The sequence below is a fragment of the Arachis ipaensis genome, chromosome B1 (genome assembly GCF_059453495.1).
Source record: "Arachis ipaensis isolate K30076 ecotype BB chromosome B1, ASM5945349v1, whole genome shotgun sequence".
NCBI classification, from domain to species: Eukaryota; Viridiplantae; Streptophyta; class Magnoliopsida; order Fabales; family Fabaceae; genus Arachis; species Arachis ipaensis.
In genome coordinates, this window is record NC_142436.1 from 4,107,191 (window position 1) to 4,118,789 (window position 11,599).

Here is an 11,599-nt window from a genome sequence, read left to right on the forward strand (position 1 = left end):
CTCACTAAAAGACTCAAGGATTTTTCCTCTCCCAATATAGAGAAAAACGAAATGATTCGTGATTCAAATCTTCGTTATATAAAGAGTGATTCAAATGCTTGTGATATAAAGAGTTGAAGTATTATTTAGAATATATTATTTTATATTTTTAGAATATTTTAATTTAATTTGATATATTTTGATTTTATTTATTTAATTATTAAATTGGGTCATATGTGTATGGGCTTTAGAGTTTTCTTTGTTTTAACTTAATAAGTGATTTTAAATACTGTAGTCGTAGTATAGAATGATTTAGAGGTTTGAAAACCCCTTTTTGGATAATTAAAATTGAGGAGTCTCTCTTGTTGTATCGAGAAATTGAGTAGAAAGTTGAGGATTCCCTTCGATTCAATTGCGTTGACAAGTTAGGTTGAGGAGTCTCTTTCTTGTTGCGTCAAGAAATTGGGTAGAAAGTAGAGTGATTCTCTTTATACTCAATTTCAATCTATCCTTTTTATTTTTATTTCATTTTCAATGTATCTTTTTATTCAGTTTAAATTCTATCTTTTTGTTTATCTATTATTTCTTTATCACAAAATTTTACATAAAAAAAAAATTAAGTACGTAAAAATATAAAATTGTAACAAGATTTAAATTATAAAATCGTCAGATTTAATACAAATTTTATAAAATTGATTGACTAATTTAAAATTATAATATCAAAAGATTTTAAGAATTAAATTGAAATTCTAACTAATATGTTCCAAAAAAAAATTTGTTTCTTTCAACCGCCAGAAATTAAGATAAGTTTAAGTTGTGTTTTTATTTTTTAATTTTTAAAATTTTATAAAGGGAAAAAAGTGAAAATAATGGATAAAAAAAATATTTCATTAAGGAAGTACTTCAAGGGAGTAACAATAACCTAATACATTTGCTCAACTAAAACACAAATTCTTTCATGGATAACAAAAAATAATAAACTCAGATTCCCAGACTAATTATTTTCTTCATTTAATTAAAAAAACAAAACAAATGAGTAACATAAGAACACCATCAGCATCACACTCTCGTGAATCCTTTATTCCAATTAGGCATAGATAGAAGATAGAAGATTGAATTAATGGCCATTAGTGGCACCATTGGTGGTGGTGGTGGTGGCAGCACCGTTCTGAGCTTCAACCTTGTTTGGTTCCACAATGTCAGAAGTAACCAATTTGGTGTTAGCAGAATTGTGAATTCCCCATGCTGCCCTTCCTGAAGGGTCCATGTTGTTTGACCATTCAGGGAACCAACTTAGTGCCTTTGGTGTGCAACATGCAACTGTTGGTTCCCATGGAATTGTCAATCTAGCCGGTTGCTGCAAATAAATAAATACAAATTCAAAATTAGTATCACATATAAGAATTAGTAAAATAATAATTACTATAAAACATAAATGTTTAACTAAAAGTGAGAAATGCATGTCTTAATCTCCATTATTAGTTAATTATCATAGAAATTTATAAAGATTTTGAAATATTAGTATGAAAAATAATAAAATAATATAATGCTAACAATAGTATATATAAAATAAGAGGCACTCTACTATACAGATTGAGATTGTATAGAGAGAGAATTAAATTCTTTTTATAATTATTTTTTATTATTTTATTAATGTTCAAAATATGGGTCCTAATATTTTCAATCTCTCTTTCATCACATAAAAAGAAAGATCTATATATAAACTTACATCTTTACCGTATAATTCACCATAAAATAATTAACAAAAAAATAACGGATAAAATATCTCTAAAGTAAAAAGATTGGTAAAATGATAAAGTGAGAAATTAATTATCATTAAATTTGTAATGTTTATTGCGTAAATTTTACTATTTTGTATATATATATATATATATATATATGAATTTATGCTTTAATTGATCATTGTTGAATTGTCTAAATCACCTTAGGAAAGATCTTCTCAAAAATCATCCTGTATAAATAAGCTTCTTTTGTTGGAGGAGTGTGAAGTGGGTAGGTTCTTGCAGCATTAAGCATCATAGTGTCGGTAACCTGTGATAATAAGTTGAAAAATCAATACAATATTATTGAAGGTAGAGAAAACATACATAATTAATTTGAATTAGCATAATTAAGATAGATTAAGATTTACATGACTAGCAGCATGTGCCTTGAGTGCATCAATCCAATTATACCCAACTCCATCACTCATTTGCTCCTTTTGCCTCCACAGTATATGCTGTATATAAGATTAATCATGCCAAAAAAATGTTATTTTTCAAATGTCAATAATTTATCCTTTATTTTATACACTTAGGATATGTTTAATTAGTTGGATGATAAAATTAAAATACCTGTGGAAGATAGGGACGTTCTTTGTCATCAAAGGCGTTCCTAAGAATCCATTTCTCAATTCGTCTTTTTTGTCCAGACTGATGAAAATGTTCAAATAATAAAAATTTTGAACTAGTTATAAACTTATAATAATCTATTAATACTAACTAATTAATAAATTAACCACACAACAAAGTAATTAAAAAATATATATTAATTACCATCTTGTTATCAGGATCAATACCCATGACCACACTAACAAACTCCTTATCCAAGTATGGGAATCTAGCTTCAAGTCCCCAAGCTGATGTTGCTTTGTTTGCTCTTAGACAATCATATTGGTGTAGCGCTTTAATCTGCACATGACATGGTATCAGTCTTTTTATTCCGAATCTCGCTTGAAGGATCCGGTGAAAAATATTATTTAAATCAATAATGTTAGGAATTAAAATAGTTCCAGCTAAAAATCAGCTAAATACTTTTTGGTGAATCTAAAACTTCTATTTGGATAGTGCTTATGCTAGACATTAGGATGTTTCTTTTCTTTGTAAATTGGATGGTTATGAATCTGTTTTCTAATTTATCATGTTTTAGACATTTGGAGAGAGGAGGAGGGTGAAGAGATAGAAGCTAATTGAATCAGTTTCCGTGATTCACGTTGCAATGATACTAAACGTATCTCCTCCTAATTTAAATGTGGTGAAACATTTAATAACCAATATTTTGAATCATAAATAAATAAAACTAATTACTATATTTATAATTAATTAAATTGTTCTATTTTTGGCTGATTTATAGTTGGTTCCATATACTTTTCCTATTTAAATATAGCTATTATCGTATTTTGTGTCAACATATAAGGCCGATGATAAGAATATATAATACCTTGCGACAACTTTCTTGGTGGAGTTCTTCCTTGTTTGGTGCCTTATGGAAGTACAAGTAACCTCCAAAGATCTCATCAGAGCCTTCTCCAGAGAGAACCATCTTGATTCCATGTGATTTAATCTTACGAGATATGAGATATGTTGGTATGCTTGATCTAACTGTTGTTAATTCATATGATTCAATGTGGTAGATCACATCTTCAATAGCATCGATTCCATCCTGAACAGGACAAATAATTAAATTCATTCACCATGGTACATAATTAATTGAAGCACTATAATCAATCAAAATTTAGAATGTAAAGTGAAAAAAAAAAGAATGTACTTGAGGAGTGAAGTGAAATTCATGATGAACTGTTCCTAAGTAATCAGCAACTTGTCTTCCAGCCTTCAAATCAGGTGAGCCCTGCTCAAGAACATAAACAAATGGTAAGTTAGTTAAAGTTACCATATTCTCCAAATGGTGCTATTTGTATAAAAATGTCTTTCTATGAAAATGATAGTTAAAATATTGAGACATATTATATTAAATAATTTAATTAAATATGTTAAATTATCTAATAAACTCCGCCTATGTTACACTTGCGGTACATAGCCGGTCCCAAGCCCGGATAAAGGAGGAGGGTTGTGTTAGGTCTTCGGCAACCAACATAAAAATATAGCCGAACCCCCATGACATGACATGTTAAATTATCTAATAATTTTCAATTATCAGTTATCTTTAAACATTTTTTATTTTTTATCATAATCAACCTGACTGGTTGTTCGACTGAATTAATTGAAAATAAACCAGCAAATGGTCAACTTCAAGGTGAAAACCAATTTTAAACTAGTTAAAAATCTGTGAACTAATTGAACCGATCTAATTCTTTAGTAGTTAATCAATTTAAACTAAAGAAACACAAAATATTTTTTTAAGAAGTATATATTTTATATATAAATATATTATTTTATTTAATCATGCTATATGTATACTAAAAATCGTTCACGAATATAAAATATATATTAAAAATGAATTAAACAATACATATATTTTTACACAAATATATAATAGTAGATTTTATAGTTAGTTTTTTATGTGTATATAATATTTTTATACCTTTAAATGTTTAGTTCCACCTGTCTAACCTTGATCTTCATAGTAATGACCTTGCTAAAGGATTGAAATTTTGGTAATAATAATAATAAAAGTGATGAGGTACATACCTCAAGGCCAATGCAAAAGGAATGAATGGTAGTTCCCAATTGCTTGCCAGCTTTAGTTTCAGCCAAGTAGCGAGAAGTGATGGAAGCAACCAACGATGAGTCTAAGCCTCCGGAGAGTAACACACCAAAGGGCACATCCGTCATTAACCTCTTTACAACTGCCTTCTCCAAAGCATTTCTCAAAACCATGGGGTCATAAGGTGTTGTTGGAATAATCTCAGAGAACCAAACAGGATTGTACCATCTCCTAAATCCTCTCTCTCTGCTTGAGTACAAAGTACCAGGTTGAAACCTTTCAAAATGTTCGCAATCTTCATGCATCGTTTTGTACTCAGATGAAACCCACACTGAGGCTGTAACACAATCAAAAGATAAAATTAGGTTAGATCGATAAAATTATCTAAAATAGATTATTTGTGTAATAATTTGAACAATAATGCTAGGAAAGTAAGATAGTTTCAGTAAAAAATCAGTCAAATATCTCTAGGTGAATTTAAAATCTCTATGTGGATGGTGCTTATGTTATGCATTAGGATGTTTCTTTGTAAATTGGATGGTTCTGAATCAGTTTTTTGATTTATCATGTTTTAGGTATTTGGAGAGAGAAGGAGGGTGAAGAGACAGAAGCTAATTGAATCAATTTCCGTGATTTACGTTGCAATGATATCTCCTCTTAATTTGAATCTGGTGGAACATTTAATAATTAATATTTTAAATCATAAATAAATAAAACTAATTACTATATTTATAATTAATTAAGTTGTTTCATTCTTAGCTGATTTGGAGTTGGTTTCATATACTTTTCCTAATTTGAATAATTATGTCAGACTAACTTAATTTTTGATAAATATCAAAGGAAAAGTTTAGGGGCCAGCAACTTTGTTAAATTCTGGCCAGCATGTAACCAGCAAAGAAAAGTGAGCCATTGGATGAAATTTCAAACCAATCTCACACCATTAAAATCATCATTAATGGCTATTTGATGACTACAAATCACAAAAGTTACTGGCCCTAGTATTCCTCAATATCAAATTAGTTTAAATATTTTATGATTAAATATAAAAATTTATCGATAAGAAAGAAATTTTGGAAGTGAAATTAATAAAGGAATTTGTGGTAAAATTACCGTCTTCTCCCCAGCCAATGTAAAGGGAAGTGATCCCAATTGCATCACGCGCCACTAAGAAGTGGTTATCACGAGTGTCGTACAGCACAAAAGAAAATATGCCATCCAACATGTCCACAAAGTTCTCCCCATACTCCTCGTACTGATAATAACAAAAAGTATTTCAACAATTTCGTCTTAGATTTAATTCTAAATATTGAAGAATATTATTATTAAAAATAATTAATTTTATTACCAGGTGTGCAATGACTTCACAATCACTGTTGGTGCTGAAGGTGTGATTTGGCAACTTCTTCCTTAGCTCTTCATGATTGTATATTTCTCCATTTGCCTGTATATATATGTTCATAAAATCTATTACTTTTTGCTATCATAATTATTTTTTATTCATATTAGTAATAATTAGTAGTGAAACTTCAAACAAACCTCTATATTCATAGGAATATAGGATTGAAGAAGAATGATGGAGAACTATAATATTTACCCCAATAACGATAACAACGTAGTTTCCTCACAAATGCCCTAAGAATGTGTTTGTTTTTTGATACTGTCACTAAAATTGGAGGAATGACCTAGTATTGTATTTAATAACTAGAAACTAGAATTAAAATTATAATTTCGAAACACAAAATTTTAGTTTTTTCAGTTTTTTTTGGAAAAAATGGCACATGAGATTAAAATGTTTAAAGATAAAGACTGAAATTTTAATAACATTTTTTAAAAAATATTTATTTAACTTTTTAAATTTTAAATTTTCTCTTTAATTAGTCTTTATATTTATCTTAGACCAAACATAATATTAAGGCATAATCTAATCTAATATATTTTACATCAAATATAATATAAAAATTTAATTTGGTCTCTATCTCTTCGTCTTTGTCTCTCAATGTCTGTTTTTTAGTTTCAATTTCTTATTCAAATGTAGTCTAAAAAAATATTAGTTATTTTTTTTAGTGACTTAAAAAAAAATATTAGTTAAAAACACCACAAAAGTTTCCTTAAAAATTAAAAATATTTTTTATATTTTCGAACAATAACAACTTAGCAATATTTTTAAAATTTTTATCAAACTCTAAGGACAAAAAATATATTTTACCCTTATTATTATTATTATCTTCTCAAGTATTCTTGGGGCATTTTTTTTTAGTTAAATCCAAAAGATAATAAGTGTATATTGTAAATAAAAAAATATTTTAAAGTATTTTTTTGGTTTTTTATAGTATCATTCAGTGTGATAGATTAAAAACTAATCCGTTGTGGATCTGAAATTTATTTAAATATTTATCGTTGGTCAATAAATTACTACATATAAAAAATAAGATTCGAACTCTCAATATTTATTTAAAAAAATATTTTTTTTTTATGTTTAGAAAAAGAACAAATATGTGGTTGTTGTATGTGAATTAATTAGTAATGGTGGGAGAATAGTAGGGCCTACCACAACAGCAATAGTTTTGTCTTCATTAAAGAGAGGCTGATCCCCAGAGGTTAGATCCACAATTGCTAATCTTTGATGAGCCAAATAATTACCCTTGTGTTGGAATATCCCAATCCAATCTGGACCACGGTGCTTCAACCTATATAAAAACATTAGGATAATCAATTTCCCAAAATAGAAAAAATTAATTACAGTACCAAAATGGTAAACTAAACATGTAGCAGCAATTATTGATGAATCCTCACTTCCAAAGTAGATATGCTATTACATAATTTGTCTAAAATATTATATCCATAGATTCGCCTTGGTTAGCTTCAAAGTCAATATAGTGAGCATATATTGCAACGAATCTTTGACTAATCTAAGTTACAATAAAAATAAACAAATTAAGGTCTCTTCGATATTTTCTTAAAACACATAAATGAACATAATACCATATTTAGAAAAAAAAAGGTAAAAACTCAGGTGAAGTCGACTTCACGTGAAGTTGATATCTCAGAGTCGTTAGATAAAAATTTAGTCAAATCATCTAACGGCTCTCAGATATCAACTTCACGTAAAGTCGACTGCACCTGAGTTTTCACCAACAAAAAAAACATAATACTAGTAGTATTGTGAAATATATAATGGATTTATATCTTTTACGTATATAATTGATGTACTTTTGGATATCTCACATTATTATTGTAGTATATATCTTACACAGTCATATAACTACTACTTTTGTAACCAAAAAATAAATAAAAGAAAAATATAAATATAAATCGATTCAACTATTCAAAAATACAACTATGCTACGTATATACTAAAATCAGTTACTAAAATTAATCACTAGTATAAAATACATATTGAAATACAAATATATATTAAAAAAAAAATAAACCACATATATATTTATACACAAATATATTAGTGACTAATTTTAGTAGCTGATTTTGGTATTCAAATAGTATTTTTGTCAAAAATAATAATGCCACTCCTACCAATTGCTGTTGATAGTTTAGAACAATGCATCAAGCATGGAGGGAAAACGGGAAGATGACATATATATAGTTTTAACTTTTGATTCGACAATAAACGGTTGATCTAACAAATGAATTAGGGAACACATCAATAATAATATGAGAAATTAGAAGGGTAATGATTATTTTGCCTTTGAGCAAGGTGGATTATGCGACTCCTTTTGGCAGAGGAGTCATCAGAGCACCAAAGGCAAGCAAGTATCCCACACATTATTGTTGCTAATAAGACAAATAATTAAGTAGTAGTAGTGGTAATAATATAAGATAGATGTTCTCTCTTATTTCCTTTGAAAAAGGAAAACAAGAGAGAGAGAGAGGAAGATGTATGTGTATGTTATTTGGGAAATGTGCGGAGGGATATGCTGCATTTATAGGACAAAGAAGAGACGATTTGAGAGTGAAAGAGAGCAAGTAGAGCCAGAGGACCTCATCACCTCATCAATCATTGAATAATGAATAGAGAGAGCGTTGTTATATTATGTATGTGTCTCTCATCTTCTCTTCACGGATGCGTGAACGTGCTTCTGCCACTTAACCTCATCACCCTTCCCAATAATGTTAACGTTGCTTTCAGTCATTTCTAAATGTTTTGTGAAATTGTTATTAGGGGTAACAATGAATAAGACAGGGTAGGATAGGGTTTGGAGCCAATCTTAATCTTATCTGTATAAATTCAATTCTGTTTTATTCACGGGTTGAAAATATCTCAACCCTAACCTATTTGTTCTTAACCTGCGGGTATCCGACCCTACTCGCGGGTTACAAAAAAATGCAATATTATTATATAACTTGATGATAATTTAAAATAGAATTGACTTTTACGTAAAAAAAGTATTAAATTATCAATTAATAATTTTTTTTTTGTGGCTAAAGATTTTTTTTGCATTTAGTGAGAGGTTTTTGCTTCAACATCCACTTGAAATATATTTTTTTATAACATATACATATATAGGGTGCAGGTTGCTAGGATAAGATTAAGATTCAACCCGCACCCTACGCTACCGGCTGCGGATCGGGTTGGCAAACCTACTCGATCGGATGAGGTCGGATTGGATACCCGCGGGTAGGGTGCATGTTGCCACCCCTAATTATTATGACAAATTTTTTCTATATGAAAAAAATATTAGTGTTTTTGTTGAAAATGAAATTATTTGGTGTAATTACAAGTGGATGAATTTTGCAGGTGAAGAATCAACACACAAAGTGCATGTTGGACACGTGTTATCATCTTGACAATACGCAGAGTGCATGTTGGACATATGTCAACATTCTGGCCAACACGCAGAATGTAGTTGGATACTTTTTCTGTCCATCTACAATACTAAAATATATTTCAAATATTAATATTTAACCAAAATATCATCTTCATCTCTATATTAAAAATAATTTCTGACTTGTTATTACTTTAAAAAAAAATTAAACTGAATTTTATAGTTATTTATACAAATTAATAATTAATTAAAACTTTAAAGTTGTATTAGAATATATACTATTTAAGAAATTGACTAAGACACCATCTATAAAATTTTCGATACCTCTTTCGAGATATATTTTAGGGTTGAGTTATTGTACTCGTCACTCTAATAAAGGTTGTGAATTTGTCGAAATCAAACATCAATAAAATATGAGCAAATTAGTGTTTGTAAAAGCTATAAAAAGTTAAAAACCTTGTTGCATAAAATAATTTTAGAATTTACTCGAATGGACTAATTAAATGAACTAATGTCACTGTATGTAGTTGCACTTTTGCCTGCCGGTGCCACTTGTGAATTATTTTTGTCATATTTATACACTTAAATATTAAAAAAAATGAAATGCAGGAAGCGAGGTGGCAACAGTATAATCAGAAGAGATAATGATAAATATGGGCGAATAGATCTGATTTGTCATATCTTTCAGCAATACACACATGACACATTCATTGATGTAATTATTAATTAACGTCATGATAGGTCAATTATAATTAGGAAAAGTATAGGGTACCAACATATTATCTGCCAACTTTTGCCAACTCTTATTTATAATTGTGTTTCATAGAAGTGTGTTCATGGATGTGTCTAATAATTAATATATTTTAAATACATATATAAAGAGACACATCCAGAAAATATATCTATAAAAACACTTCTATTAAACACAGCTATAAAAAATACATTTTTATTAGACACATCCACAAACACACTTCCATGAAACACAATTATAAATAAGAGTTGGCAGAAGTTGGCAGATATGCTGTTGGTAACGTAGCGGAACCGTTATAATTATGATGACAATAAATTTGAGAACTAATAATATAGATACGAAAAGATAATAGGTGACAATATCTTTAATAAATAAATAATATTTAATAAATTTTAAATAATTTATTTTTATTTTAAAAGATAGATTAGACAATTTAGATATCATAATAAAATACTATAAAATTCTATCAAGATAATATCAAAATAAATATTATATTTAGAGATAACAACAGGTCCCATAAAAATAGGGACATGCCCTCCGCCTCCTGCTCTATCTTCCAAAAATGTCCCTCATCTACGTCTCATATCCATTTCGGATAATGAAGACCCCATACTCATCGGATATTCGGATACCTGCAGGTCCTATGAATTTTGAAAAAAAAATAAAAAAATAAATTATAATACAAATGTCAGATTTCCATCAATTTAAAAAACACATCCATCAGATTCGATTATTTCTAGTTAATAATCTTTTTAACAATTTTATTTAGATTTACTTCAAATCAAAGGATATATATAATGAGAACAATTTTCATCAATGAGAATAATTTCCATCAGATATACATGTACTTAATTTGTCCAACAAAAATCTTAGAACAATAACTATTAGGATTTAAAATTGATTTACATGCAATGCATTGATGGAGGCTGCGGCCAACGACTGATGAGAAGGAGACGTCTGCAATGGTGAACAAGAGCCGGCGTGAAGGTGCAGTGGCGTTTGAGCAAACAGGAGGCGACAACGATGAAGACGACGACGATGTCGCGCAACGATCGATGGTGCTATAGGTGATGACGAGTCCTTTGAGGGCGGCAAACTACACGGGCCGACGAATCTATTAGAGCTAGCGACGAGTGGAGGCGGCAACGAATATGCTGGGGCCAGCGACGACGAATCTGATGGAGCTAGCAATGACCCTATTCGGTGACAGTTCACGACTATGACGGTGTCGAGGCTGAGAGGGAATGAGTGTATGAGAGACTGAGTATTTGAAGGTGAGGGGAGAGAAGAAGACAAAGAGAGACATGAGAAAGAATTAGGGTTTTTGATAATATATAAGAGATATTTTTGTCATTTTACACAAATGGATATCATACAGATACCCGCAGGGCAAGGATCTCTTCCCCGCCATCGCCCCGTTTAATTAACGGGTTCCCGTCCCCTACTCTTGTGGGTAGAAAAACCCCATATCCATCCCTCCATAGGTAAATTCCTATGGATATCCACCCCACTAAAAAAAATTATTATCCCTAATTATATTATTAGTCTATTAATTATATAATATCAAACCGTCACAAATAATTTTATTTTATTTAGCGGCAATTATACTAGCAATGGTTAGAAATTACTTTAAATTTTGATTTTT

At 29.5% G+C, this 11,599-nt stretch overlaps 1 protein-coding gene across 1 annotated transcript; it reads right to left on the bottom strand.

Moving 5' to 3' along the window:
* Positions 1-846: 846 nt before the first annotated feature.
* LOC107647834 (asparagine synthetase [glutamine-hydrolyzing]) lies at positions 847-8,476 on the bottom strand. The gene is made up of 12 exons (XM_016351912.3): positions 8,124-8,476; positions 6,971-7,109; positions 5,768-5,863; positions 5,533-5,674; positions 4,407-4,759; positions 3,526-3,606; positions 3,199-3,420; positions 2,535-2,669; positions 2,334-2,411; positions 2,132-2,218; positions 1,924-2,031; positions 847-1,336 (listed from the first exon to the last, which is right to left on the bottom strand). Exons 1-12 carry the CDS (start codon positions 8,201-8,203, stop codon positions 1,097-1,099), a joined length of 1,761 nt encoding a protein of 586 aa, XP_016207398.1. The 5' UTR covers positions 8,204-8,476; the 3' UTR covers positions 847-1,096.
* Positions 8,477-11,599: the final 3,123 nt, after the last annotated feature.